Genomic DNA, 12,670 nt, shown 5'->3' on the forward strand with positions numbered 1-12,670 from the left:
TTGATTGGCAAAAGAAGAGATAGTTGTTGATGATCCTGAGTGAGCGGTTAAAGTATTTTCAACAACGTCGTTTTCTCCTCCTGTCGTCTATGATTGCTGCAGATCAGTGACAATTGGCGGAGACAATCACAACGGAGATCAAAGAGCTAGGCTTGGTGTCTGGCTTGTTCACCGACTATATGTATATACTGGGTTCTGAGCCCGCGAAAATTTTTGCGTTGAAGAAAAGTAGTGGCAATTAAATAAATAATATGGATAATGAGTGAGGAAACTACCAATCCGGAGGAAATTAGCGTCGGCAACGCCGATACCCAACCTCATGACGAGTCTCCCCAGTCGAAGCAGGAGGAAGATACCGTGAAACATGATCATGAAGACGATGAAGAAGAAGGGGAATTTGAGGACGTCAACTTAGATGAGGAAGCCGAGGATGATGAAGAGGAAGAAGAAGACGATGACGACGACGATGAAGCACTTCGTGGACGAAAGAAAAGAAGGGGTAACCAGTTTCTGGATGTTGAGGCCGAAGTCGATGATGATGAAGAGGAAGATGAGGATGACGAAGATGCTGAGATACTTCGTAATGAGTTCTTAGCAGATGACCAAGCACACGACGAAACTGGTGTCGTGAGCGATCGATTGCACAGGAAGCTGGATCGTTCGAGGGAAAAACTCGACGAACAGGATGCACAGGCTTTAGCAGACCAGTTCAAGGCGAGATATGGTCGTTCTGCATCGTCCCGTTATATGGGATCAACCACAAATGTGTCTCAGCGTTTATTGCTTCCATCCGTTGACGATCCTTTGATTTGGGGTATTCGTGTCAGAAATGGGCTGGAGAAAGAACTAGTCAAACAAATATATGCTCGTATGTTGAACAAGAGATACACGGACGTTTTCAGTGCTTTCCAAAGAGACAATTTCAGTGGTTACGTTTACATCGAGGCTCGCAGACTGGACGCTGTGAATCAAATTATTCAAGGCTTGCCTGGAATGTACGCAAACAACAAGGTTCTTGTTCCAATTGAGGAATATCCGGATTTGCTTCGTCCTGGAAGATCGAATGAAGTTCAGCTGCAGCCAGGATCATATGTGCGAATCAAGGTTGGAAAGTATAAAGGGGATTTGGGAATCGTCGATAATCTTGCCGAAAACGATTTGGAAGTGCGAGTCAAGTTAGTTCCAAGACTGGATTATGGTAAATCACAAGGTAGTCTGGATTCTGGAAAGGGAAGACGTGGACCAGCAAGCTCGAAATTTAGGCCACCACAGAGACTTTTCTCTGAGATCGAGGCCAGTCAAAATGATCCTGAACATCTGTCTACTGCTAGAAGAGAAAGAGGTTACTACATCTACCGAAATGAGGAGTTCATCGATGGGTTTTTGTACAAAGATGTCAAGATTCAGCAAGTGGAGACCAGAAACGTCAAGCCAACTCTGCATGAATTGACGCTATTCAATTCTGGCAGCAGCTCAGAAGGCATTGATTTGCAATCAATTGCCTCTTCCTTGAAGGATGCAAGTGATAAGGCCATTGTGTTTCAGCCTGACGACAGAGTGGAGATTGTCAGCGGTGAACAAGCTAAAATGAAGGGTAAGGTGGTTTCTGCGCCAGAAGCTAAAATTGCCCGTGTTCAGTTGGAGGGAAATGACGACCGGGAGGTGAACAACTCCATCGTGGAGGTGCCAACTTCGACTCTCAGAAAGATTTTCCTTCCTGGTGATCACGTGACTGTGATCTATGATGTCCATTCGAATGAGAGCGGACTGATTGTGAAAGTTGACGAGAATCAAGTTACGCTTGTTTCCGACCAGACAAAGAAAGACATTACTGTGTTCCCTAATTATTTGATGAAGTCCATAGATTCCTCAACCGACTCGACGCAAACGGGAGCTTTTGAGCTATTCCAATTGGTCAAGCTGAACTCGCAATCTGTTGGAATGGTCATTCGAGCAGAGAAGGAAGTGTTTACAGTGCTGTGCACTGATGGACGGGTTGTGAAAGTGGAGCCCAAGGCGATCCAATCTCCATTGGAACTCAATAAGATGACCGAGAAGACAACCGACAGAAACGGTCTTGAAATCGCAGTAGGAGACGTCGTCAAAGAAGTGTCGGGCGAGAGAAGAGAAGGAAACATTGTCCATATTTACCTTTCCCATCTTTTCTTAAAGTCCAAGAACGTTACCGAAAATAATGGTATTATAGTGGTTGATGCCACTGAAGTTCAAACTGTCTCAAATAAAGGATCCATTTTGTCGACCTTCAAAGCCCCAGATCTCAATAAAATGAATCCAGACCGTCTTATGCCTCCTCCGGCTGCTCCGATAGTTGCTTCGAAGTTTGGTGGCCGTGATATCACTCTTAATCAGAATGTCAGTGTCAGAAAGGGTCCTTATAAGGGTAAGAAGGGTATCGTGAAAGATGCAAATGGAGACGTTGCTCGTGTCGAGATGCACAATCCGGCCAAAATCATCCCAATCAACAAATCAGATCTGCTTTTTGAAACCCGTCCTGGCCAGTTCGTGCCGTACGAGCAGTACATGGAAAACTACAGGGGCAGACGTCCAGGTGCAGCATTTTCATCTGGAGGTGCTCCGAACGGTGGTCCACTTCGCGGTAATGGTTCTGATCTAGGCTTTGGAAGCGCGAGAACTCCAGCCTGGGGTAGTGGGGGCAAGACTCCTGCTTGGGGTAGCGGTGGTAAGACTCCTGCTTGGGGCAGTGGTGGCAAGACTCCTGCTTGGGGTAGCGGTGGTAAGACTCCTGCTTGGGGTTCTGGAGGAAAGACCCCAGTCTGGAACTCAGGTGGAAAAACGCCTGCGTGGAACTCGGGCGCAAAGACTCCAGCATGGAACTCTGGGGGCAAAACGCCAGCATGGAACAGTGGAGGCAAGACTCCTGCGTGGAACGATGGTTCTGGCTCCGTGTGGGGGGGGCGGTCTGCTTGGCAGCCTGATACCGAGACTCCTCGTGATAATGACTGGGGCGTTTCTCCTGCGGTTGGAGATTGGACGGCTCCTACTCCCGCCAAAGATGATGACGACTACCATCCCGAGTAAGCTATGTAAAGTAGAGCGTTTTTTGACCCGTATATAATAATGGCAGCATGAAAAAGTTCACGACAGCTGGAAAAAAACTGGACGCGGTGTTTATTTATCGGATCTGTGTTCGACTTGACGTATGAAGGTGATCGAAATCGTGAGATTTATTATACTGTTTGCCGGTCTTGCTTCCTCATTGAAGCTTGAGATTCCGGCTACTCTACACAATCCGCCTCCAAAATGTGTGCGTGAATTCGTTTCCGATGGACAACTTGTTGTGGTCAACATTAACACCAATGGATTTGTGGGCGACGGCCAAGTTTTGACGCTTCGTATTGTTGATTCCGAGGGAAACGAGTACCGTAAGAAGAGAGATGTGGCTGGTAATTTCCGCGCAGCATTCACGTCGCAATCGTCGTCGTCGTTCGACATCTGTTTCGAAAACCACTTGCAAAACAGACAAAAAGAAGGTCAGTTGTCGCGTGAGATCGAGCTCGAGGTTGAGGCAGGTGCTGCTGCCAGAGATTGGAATGCTATCCAGGCAGTTGAGAAGTTGAAGCCGGCAGAGGTTCAGTTCCGCAAGATAGAGGAGATGGTTGACGAGATCAGCGAGGAATTGCAATACTTGGTGAGAAGAGAGGAGAGATTGAGAGACACCAACGAGAGCACCAACAGACGTGTGAGAAACTTCAGTGTTCTGATCATATTTGTGTTGATAGGAGTCGGCTTGTGGCAAGTGCACTACCTGAGAAATTACTTCAGATCCAAGCATATTTTGTAAGCATTGTGATATCAGTTCAATCCCATTTCATATTTAGCTCCCCTACACGTCCTAGTATCAATGCGAAGTCAAAGAAATTGATGTACTGTTTGTCTCCTTGTAGAGTGAGCATGTCTGCCACTGTACTTTGTGGAGTGTCTTGATTTAGCGATGCGGCCAGCTTTTGCACATCTGTAAAGGACAAGCGCTCTTTGTGACTGGGTTTGCGTCCTAGACTGTTCAACACTAATTTCCAGTTGTCCTGTATCAAATCTAAATTCTGATTCAAAATCAGAAATAATCCGCCTTGATACAGATAACGTTCAAAATCCACAACCTCAGTGGTACCTTTGAGAATTAAATCGTGCGGTTGCAGGAAATTGAGGAGTTTGTCGGAGATGCGCAAGTATTGCTTGAAAAACGGCTTCACATCTTTAATCAAGAGGTCCTCCGTGCTATTGTCTTCGCAGTACTTTGTGAAAGCATCGAGTAGAAAGTCCTCCATTCTCTGTGGGACCGTGTAGCGGCCTCCGGTAAACATGCCATGAAATGCGGTCGCCATAATAAGGTACGCGAGAGAATTTTGTGAAATGAATTATGTAAAAGTTGCAGGAATTAGCCAATGAGGAATTAACAATTAACCAGTACCAGTTGTTACGTACAGCCACCGGGTCTGGTTATGCACCCCATGGTGCTAAGATGTATAAATGCCTCGGAGAGAATATGATTCCGGATACTCGGATTCCGACACACTAGACAATACGTTTAACAATACAAATGCATTACACGCGCATCAACATGAAAAGATTTGTAAAACCGACCACGGCATTGGCTAGAGATGTTGAATTCTTTTTCCAGAGGCATAATAAGCTTTTAGAGAGCGCCGTCTTTCAACTCAAGTGACTTGTACTTCCCGGCTCTCAAATGCCTGGGTTGCGCTGAGATATGCAACGACACACCCTGGCTGCCTCGTGAAGCTCACCCCGTTTTTCCCGGACTCCTCCATGCCACCCCCAACCGGGCTCGGAGATGACACCCCGACACCTTATTTTCCCCGGATTATCTGCATACCTTGCATCTGGACCTGGTTGTAGTTAAAAGCAATCTCCTTGCACTTTTTCGACACACCAATGTCTGAACCTTGCAAACGGAAATTGGTGACGCTTTTACCCAACACCATGAAAAAGCGCCAGCAGAGGGCCGCTCCCAAGCCCACCACGGTGTTCAACAACCCTCAGGGTGCTACAAAAAGCCAGCCCAAGCTTCGCTTCCTTAAGTCTTGTGCAAGGTGTCGCAAACACAAAATCAAATGCAATCTCAGCGAAACGCGCCCAAACCCGTGCTCTGCCTGCTCCCGTAGGGGCCACGATTGTCACATAGAAACTGTCGTCCATGTCCAACGCTCCACAATCATCAAGAACATTGCCGACAGCATTGAGGACATGAAGGCCCTGGTGGACATGTTGATGTTGCAGGATCGTTTACTTCAAAACATTTGCCAGGAAAGAGGAATCAAGGTAGACGGGCTTTTCGATCTAGAGTCTATCTCTGCTTACCCCTCTCCCATGTCTTCACATACTCCTTCTTGCGACGAGAGCTGCAAGTCGCTTTCCATCGACTCGTGTTCGCCGGTCCCTTCGGATGACGAGTATTCTTTCGATGAATCCCCTTGCTTCAGTCTTGGTAGCAAGGACTATTCTGCCGTCACTATCCAGTCATGGTTCGGCGTGTTCAACACAAGCTACCTGGAAAAAGTGCCCATCATGCACCACATATCCTCGCCAACTCGGTTGCACCATCAGTCGCCACTTCTCTTTTGGACTGTCGCCTATCTAGTGTCCAAAGATGCAGACATTGTTGGCTATTTGAAACAGCAGTTGCAGGACTCCACCGATATTTATTCCATTCAGGCCATTGTACTGTTGGCGTCGTTTCCTCAAAAACACAATTTCGACATATACTCTCTTCTTCAGCGTGCAAAAGAGATTGCCGTCCAGCACGAACTCAACAAAGATTATTCCCCGCACTCGAAATTATCCTCCACTCACTCGCAAAATATCTGGTGTTTGATTTTTGTGCTTGGAACTCTACATAGCTTCAGACTGGGGAAACAATGGTCGTCGTCGTCAGACAGGCTGTTGGAGCTTAAGAAAAATCAGAGCTCGTATACTGGAGAGCTGGTGAATATCACGCTCTATTTCTCAAAGATGCTGAACAGCCTTGTTTTCGACATTGACAAGGAAAACGCAGCAAAGGACAATCTTGTCAAGAGCTCGCTGTCTTCCTGGAAGCACCAGTTGAGCTCAATAGCGTCGCCGGAGGATCAGTCCCTTCGCTCTTTATTGTCTGTGATCCATCTAACTCTAACTCTTCTAGAGCCGGCAAAAGAACTGGCCGACAAAGCTATCCAATACTCTACCCTGATCATCCGTTGTCGCGAACTGGTCGACCAGCTGGTGGGGGTGAATGTCGAACAGTCCCCAATATTTATTAAGATCGCTCTGGATTTTGCCACGCTCTTGACTCTTCGCCTCAGCACCACGCCTTATAGCTCTTGCGCTAAAGAAGAACAAGCAGCTTTGGAGATGTTTGTTAAAATGTTCAAAAAACTCTCATCCACGCGAGGTCTTGAAAACTCATCAGAGCTGATAATGTCAATCGTCCATTACCAAACCACAACCATTTCTCATGGGGCTCTGTATTACCAAACATACTCGTTTGCAACCAAGCTTTTGCAAGGCCTTTACCCAACGTTGAATGACGTACAGAACCCAGATACTGAGGATCCATACGTGATGGACGCTGAATACCGCTTGTTCCAGCAGCTCAAGAACTTGGATTTGAGCAACCCAGAGAAACCAAAGCCTTTCGACGTTGTTGACGTGTTCTTGAAATTGGAAGATGAAACAGATACTCTAAATGAGATGCTTTAACACTATTTATACGATTGTGCAATCGTCGGGCCCAATACCATACATAATTTTGTCCACCGATCGTTTGATGCTAACCCAATCACTGCGGCGACTCACAAAGGAATATACCTCTTCTGGACTAAAGATACCGTTGTCTCGTCCAAGGTCTATCACTAGCTTCCCAAGATCCTTGCATTTATTTTTATCGTCGCATTCAATCAAAAACAGCTGGCTGATTTCTTTGAAAGCCACCAGGTACTGCACCGTTTGCTTAATTTTGTACTTCACAAAAAAGTCGTACAGGTAGTTGATATCGGTGATGAACTGGATCGCACCTATAGTTGAAATATTCAGTTTCGTGGTCAGAAGTTTTATAAACGTCGCAATAAACCTCTCGCCAATCTCTTCTTTGAATATATCCAATATGGATTTATCAATAGATTCCGATAACATTTTAAAGTGTGACTCCAGTATTGTAACAGTTTGCTTCACGTAGACACTTGGCTGGCCATTTTTCATCCCCAGTTGTTCCATATTCACCAAATTGTAAGTTCCTTCATTCACCTGGGACCTGAGAATGCACATATTAACCTCATTCATGATTACTTGAATGCTGATATCCAGTCCATCAGCGACGTATGTGTCAAGCATTATTTCGAGCTTGGATATTGTCTTTTCGCACTGATTGGAAGATAAAAAGTCTCTACTTTTCTGAGGTTTTGTTTTCACAATCTCATTCTTCACTAGCTCTTCGTTATAGAAGATGTTGATCATTTGTAAAATTAGGTCTCCAACATTAACAAGTTCAATGAAGTTTGTTAGCGGCTCCACTTTGTAATCCACACTAACCTCCAACTCTGCTGGGTTATACTCTTTCAATCGAGTCAGTGCCTCTTGAAACCCGCTTTTTATATGGCGGTCAATCAACGTTGAAAGCATGTCTATGAATATGTCCTGGCACACTTTGTGAATACTGGCTTTTATTTCGGAAGTGGCTGAGTTTTTGGTCAGTCCAAGTAATAGGTCGTAGCTGTTTTTGACATGCTGTAGAATTAGAACAGTCAAGTCCATGCTAACCAGAGATTTGATGTTTTGAACATTGGTAGTCAATATTTGAAGCTTAGCTGCAAACTTTGTCAATTTCGTCTCATTCTCGATCTCCTCTTTCTCTGTTTTCTTAGCTCCTTTAAGTCTGAATATATTAGTGAAACTGCTGAAAATGTCGAATGTGTGGTTTGTTTGTGCTTCTGAGGAATCATCTACAAATTTGAGTATTTCTTGTTCCAGCATTTTCTCATTCTCTACTTTGTTAAGCTCCCAGGTCTCTATTAGGTGCACGAGAGATTGGTGGCATTGTTTTGGTAGCTGATCGGAGAACTCCACCAAGTGGGGTTCATAGTAGAAGTTGATGAATCCAATAATCACCGGATAGTAATCCATCTTTGTGGCCTTGTCCGTCGAGTCCATTGCGCTCTGTGGATAGTGCAAATTTTCAAAGGTTGTCAGGAGTTTATGATGCAAAAAAGGAACGCACTGGAAATAGAGCGAGTTCTCGTTCATGATGTTGACATGAGGCGGGTCGGTCTTTTCGTCTTCTGGCTCTGGCTCCAAATCTACTGGCTCATCAAGACCATCAATATGTTTTGCCCGATTTATCAGTTTTTCAACCAGTCCTCCAATGAAGTAGTTACCAAGAAACGTCTCCATCAGCTTCAACACGATGGGTACCTCATCGGCATTGGTATCAAATATTCGATCAATTTCATTCAATTGAGTGTTCAGTAAGCTTGCAATTTGATTGAAGATGGTGTCGACTTCTACAAAATCCAAGTAGTGTCCTTTCACAACCCCGCGAGCCTTGTGTGTAGCCCTCTTGAGAACACGGTCCACTGTATCTTTGGATGACAAAAATGAGTATGAATTGACATATCTGTCAAGAAAAAACTCCAGTAGAGCCTCCAAGCTGTCCACCTCGATGTCGCCAATATCCAAATTTAAATTGTCAAGTGCGCTGATCAGTTTGCGTGCCTCCTTGAAGTCCTCTTGCTTCAACCGTATATCAATTTCTCGAATCACTGATGTGACAAACAGGTCCAAAATCGTATTGAGTCTGATGACCATATTCCTATATCTGTCCTCATGTCTGTATATTTGTATGAATTTGCCCAAACCAGCAAAGAGCATGGATTGGTCAAATGGGTTATTGATTTCTTTGAACACCGCAAGCGACTGAAAATTGGAGTAGTTCTTTACTAGTAGATCGTTCGCTATGGGCGCCATGATTTCGTAGATTTTGATGAACTCCAAGCGGGCTAGATTTGGATCAGAAACGCTTCTTGATACACAATTGATAGGTGTCAATTCCTCGTCAATGAGCATAGAAGTATCTCCAAAAGCCCTTTCAGTTTTTGTTCTCCCATTTGTACTTTCCTGACTAGCCGGCCTTTTCCAGCAGTGTATGGTTTTCAGATACCCTATCCACAACTTATTGTCATTTATAATCTCATTGTAACAGGATTTATTAACTAGGCTAAAGTTTAGCAAGTCCCGAAAGTTGCTAATATTCACTGCAATTGTGTGAACAATATTGGCGGGTATCACCTTCGTGGGCGAGCTAGGCAAGCCTGGCATGTCGACCGCATTCATAGGGGCACAAATAAATTCAATTTATTTTGATCCCGATTATCGTCGCGTCGATTATGCTATATAGAACTATGGTACCTATCTAAGATACATATGTAAATGGCGACACTAAGCGCTACATGCAGCACGCATAGCTTCCAGCTGCGTCTTTCGGGGACGTTCCAATCCAGCAGAAAGTCCATCAAAGACATTTTCAGTGACTGTCTCTTCACCAAGTCGTCCTCGTAGAGCGGCTTGATAATTCCAAGACGGTCTCTTAGGCGGCTATTCAGTTTTGTCGTGGTGCCTGGGTACATATAGACCATCACAAACGAAGCGGTCATTAGTAGTATCACAAACGCGTACCATCTGAGGCCCTGGTAAGGGTCTGGAAGATAGCATAGCCTCGATCGCAACGTATCGTGAGTCACCACCAAGGACCCTGTTTCCTCGGGAACAACGTCGGGATCAGCAACGCCGTCTAGTGGGTTATAGAGAGAGAGTAGTTGGATAGCAGGTCTCTTTATTCCTCCAGTCATGGCAGATGACTTGACGGTGATCTCGTCAGTGAATGCCTCGCCGGCCACCGAGCGAACCGCTCTTGTGTTTGCCAATGGATGACGAATATGGCAGTAATCATGATCATCTCCAGAAAGGATGAGTTTTGGCTTAATGGAGTTCAAAATGCGCTGACTTAGCTCATACTCGATTACTGTCTGGTACTGCTTCCCACGCATCACTGGAAACCGTTTCTTCGACTCGCGCAATGGACCGCACGTTTGAGATTCTGTAAACCTGTAAAGCGGCACATGGCTGACAAGAACTCGAGGATACTGTTTTGCATGGTGATTGTCTTGGCTTAGGGCTGCCAGAAATTCTGTCGGATCTTTATTAACTTCCGGATGCTCTGATGAAGATAAAGAGATAGTATCCAAAAGGACGAGACTATGATTTCCCAAAACCAGGTAGTCGTTAGGGTTGCCGAAAAATGTTCTGAACCGGTTGAGCACGGCAAGGTCGACTCCATTTCCAAAACCGATATCGTGGTTTCCGGGAATTTGAGCTAATGTTCTTGTTGATTCAACAGGATCAAAAACTTTATGGAAGCGAGAGTATTCTGCGTACCAGACCGGGTTATCCCACTCACGACCGCCATCAAAGAGGTCCCCAACAAAGAGTGTAGTGTCAGGACTGAGGATCTGGTGGTAAAGCCTGTGATTTCGATGTAAGTAGTTGTCGCTAAGCCGCTGCGTTAAATATAACAATAACCTGTTTCTTGTAGGGTATGAGAAATTGTCCACCAATTGAGGGTCTCCAATAACAACCAGATGATGTGGATCGGCACCTGGGGGCCATTTTTCCCAGTTTTTCCAGCGGCAAGACTTGATCATGCTTCTTACTTGCCATCTCTCAAAATAGTGCACGACAAAGAGCCAGAGAAGCAGGAACGTGATGAGCTGTCTGGACCGCAATCGAGCACCATTGGCTGGCTTCGTGGGCTTTGGACGTAGGGCTATACCCGCTTGAGCCCCCTGATACAAATTACCAGCACCGATGGAGGTGACTCCCCGGAATTTCGACATGACGAGCACTTTTTACCACAGCTGAAATGTTTTTAAAAATGGCATCCTCGGTTACGTAATTGTATGGGCGATGAGACTAACCGACGGCCTCTGCGCGGAGGCGAAGACAAGCACAAGAGTACCGATTTGTACAACTTCGACAGTTACCTTGCCACAGGAGTGCCTGAGCAGCTTACTATGAACGTTGTTTCAAAAGTGCCAGCCGGTGCACGGCTCCGGCATAACCCTGAGCTAGACGATTTCAGAGACGCCGTTGAGCGGTATCCTCTTAACCTGGTGGACCTACGAACAAAGGCAGAGCGGCGCCAATATTCATTGCCACCCACCAAACAGGTAAACCGCAACAAGGATCCGCTGGACTCAAAACTATTCGAGGCATTCCATAAGAGGGGCGAGAAAGAGGAAAAACGGTTTGCCCGTGACGACAGGAACAAGCTTTTGCGCGAGTATCAGAACTGTATGGAGCTGCTCGGCAAGCTTGGAGGGTCTAAGGCAGAGCAGAAAAGTGACAGACTGCGGTTTTTGCTTGAAACCACAAAGATAAATAATGTCAACGACCCAATGGAATTGGACATCAAGTTCATGTTGACCGTGAAAGAGTTGATACACTTCGTTCTGAACTATGAGCGGGTGAAGCAACTCGAGGCAGAGATCAAATCGACGCTGGATAAGGACCGTTGGGACGAACCAGATGGTAATCTGGAAGAAATACGAGCACACCGGAAACGCCGCATGATCCGCAATCACGGTCCCACGGTCAAGATCAAGTTCTTGGATGGTATCGTCCTGCAGTTTGATCCTTTAGGTCGCGCTAAAATACAGAGACGTTAATATATCATGCTATTTCCTGTACTAAACGTTACTCTTCACACCACCCATAACGACGTCGAGCCCGACAAATTCGTCGCACAAAGTGCGCACAAATTCCATATCCACTAGCAGAATTAATCTGATAAGGACGCTCATCACCTTATAGTAATTGTTTTGGAACTGCGAGTAGTATTTGAACGTGGAGACGAACAGAGAAACAGACAAAAGCGCGTTAGCAGCAAACAGCGTGTTTCTGCGAAAATGTAGCTTCTCCGCCTCACGTTTGCTGTTTCTCGTTGGTGTGCTCACAAAACTTATTAGCCCCTCTTTCCAATCCACCCGCTCTCCTTTGGCCATGTCGTTTTTCAGTATAAACCTGTTCTGCGTGATATTCATCAGACAGAACACCAAAAATGCCTTCATGTGAACGCTATTGTCATCCTGCTGAGTTATATATGCCCAACAAACCAAAGCAATCATTTTCCGGACACTGACAATCGCATACGCAACCAACAGCTCGTTGACCGTGCTCGTGCCAGACGATAGATGGAGCAATCGAAATATTAGCTGAAAGCAACTTATCAGAACTCGTGATGCCTTTTCCACTAGTAAAGGTAGCAGATTGAGTCCTGTCTTTATCAGTCCTCCACGTGTTTCGGGCGCAGACTGGAAAGATTTGACATAAACAATTGGTCCATAACAAAACAGAACCATAATGTAAACACCGACATACGCAGCCATGGCGATCTTAGCTACCACGTTCGATTCTCCAAGTATTAACACAAGGCCAAGGCACCCATAAAGGTGGAATTTGGCAATCCTCCCTATAGAAGAGAGAGGAACCGAGACTTGTCTCATCACAATATATTCGTTGACTGCTTAAGTAATCTTGAACTCGATACATGGCAAAATAAATTATAGGGCTTCTTCACTTAAAACTT

General features: G+C 45.5%; 8 protein-coding genes across 8 annotated transcripts; 4 read left to right on the forward strand and 4 right to left on the reverse strand.

Annotated features, from left to right (window-relative positions):
• Positions 1-258: 258 nt before the first annotated feature.
• On the forward strand, positions 259-3,120 carry OGAPODRAFT_91615 (uncharacterized protein; the record flags this gene model as incomplete). The annotated part of the gene is made up of 1 exon (XM_018357008.1): positions 259-3,120. The coding sequence occupies one exon, from the start codon at positions 259-261 to the stop codon at positions 3,058-3,060; it is 2,802 nt and encodes a 933-aa protein (XP_018212760.1). The 3' UTR covers positions 3,061-3,120.
• Positions 3,121-3,181: 61 nt separating this feature from the next.
• OGAPODRAFT_80842 (uncharacterized protein) lies at positions 3,182-4,355 on the forward strand (the record flags this gene model as incomplete). Its single annotated transcript, XM_018356464.1, has 2 exons — positions 3,182-3,199; positions 3,245-4,355. 2 exons carry the CDS (start codon positions 3,182-3,184, stop codon positions 3,821-3,823), a joined length of 597 nt encoding a protein of 198 aa, XP_018212761.1. The 3' UTR covers positions 3,824-4,355.
• OGAPODRAFT_10690 (uncharacterized protein) lies at positions 3,840-4,364 on the reverse strand (the record flags this gene model as incomplete). Its single annotated transcript, XM_018353234.1, has 1 exon — positions 3,840-4,364. One exon carries the CDS (start codon positions 4,362-4,364, stop codon positions 3,840-3,842), a length of 525 nt encoding a protein of 174 aa, XP_018212762.1.
• Positions 4,365-4,548: 184 nt separating this feature from the next.
• OGAPODRAFT_91617 (uncharacterized protein) lies at positions 4,549-9,317 on the forward strand. The gene has a single exon (XM_018357009.1). The coding sequence runs from the start codon at positions 4,933-4,935 to the stop codon at positions 6,733-6,735; it is 1,803 nt and encodes a 600-aa protein (XP_018212763.1). The 5' UTR covers positions 4,549-4,932; the 3' UTR covers positions 6,736-9,317.
• OGAPODRAFT_15029 (uncharacterized protein) lies at positions 4,549-9,317 on the reverse strand. Its single transcript, XM_018353445.1, has one exon. The coding sequence runs from the start codon at positions 9,091-9,093 to the stop codon at positions 6,742-6,744; it is 2,352 nt and encodes a 783-aa protein (XP_018212764.1). The 5' UTR covers positions 9,094-9,317; the 3' UTR covers positions 4,549-6,741.
• Positions 9,318-9,644: 327 nt separating this feature from the next.
• On the reverse strand, positions 9,645-10,811 carry OGAPODRAFT_39404 (uncharacterized protein; the record flags this gene model as incomplete). Its single annotated transcript, XM_018355378.1, has 1 exon — positions 9,645-10,811. A coding segment is annotated over one exon (1,167 nt), but the record flags the coding sequence as incomplete, so codon positions are not given.
• Positions 10,812-10,988: 177 nt separating this feature from the next.
• On the forward strand, positions 10,989-11,770 carry OGAPODRAFT_15030 (uncharacterized protein). Its single transcript, XM_018353446.1, has one exon. It carries the CDS (start codon positions 11,097-11,099, stop codon positions 11,748-11,750), a length of 654 nt encoding a protein of 217 aa, XP_018212766.1. The 5' UTR covers positions 10,989-11,096; the 3' UTR covers positions 11,751-11,770.
• On the reverse strand, positions 11,758-12,591 carry OGAPODRAFT_15031 (uncharacterized protein). Its single transcript, XM_018353447.1, has one exon. It carries the CDS (start codon positions 12,468-12,470, stop codon positions 11,772-11,774), a length of 699 nt encoding a protein of 232 aa, XP_018212767.1. The 5' UTR covers positions 12,471-12,591; the 3' UTR covers positions 11,758-11,771.
• Positions 12,592-12,670: the final 79 nt, after the last annotated feature.

This window comes from Ogataea polymorpha (genome assembly GCF_001664045.1).
Source record: "Ogataea polymorpha strain NCYC 495 leu1.1 chromosome Unknown OGAPOscaffold_1, whole genome shotgun sequence".
Taxonomy (NCBI): domain Eukaryota; kingdom Fungi; phylum Ascomycota; class Pichiomycetes; order Pichiales; family Pichiaceae; genus Ogataea; species Ogataea polymorpha.

Bases quoted from the DNA above. Each gene is read 5' to 3' on its own strand.
- OGAPODRAFT_91617 (XM_018357009.1), top strand. From the start codon at position 4,933: ATGTCTGAACCTTGCAAACGGAAATTGGTGACGCTTTTACCCAACACC.
- OGAPODRAFT_15029 (XM_018353445.1), bottom strand. From the start codon at position 9,093: ATGCTCATTGACGAGGAATTGACACCTATCAATTGTGTATCAAGAAGC.
- OGAPODRAFT_15030 (XM_018353446.1), top strand. From the start codon at position 11,097: ATGAACGTTGTTTCAAAAGTGCCAGCCGGTGCACGGCTCCGGCATAAC.
- OGAPODRAFT_15031 (XM_018353447.1), bottom strand. From the start codon at position 12,470: ATGGCTGCGTATGTCGGTGTTTACATTATGGTTCTGTTTTGTTATGGA.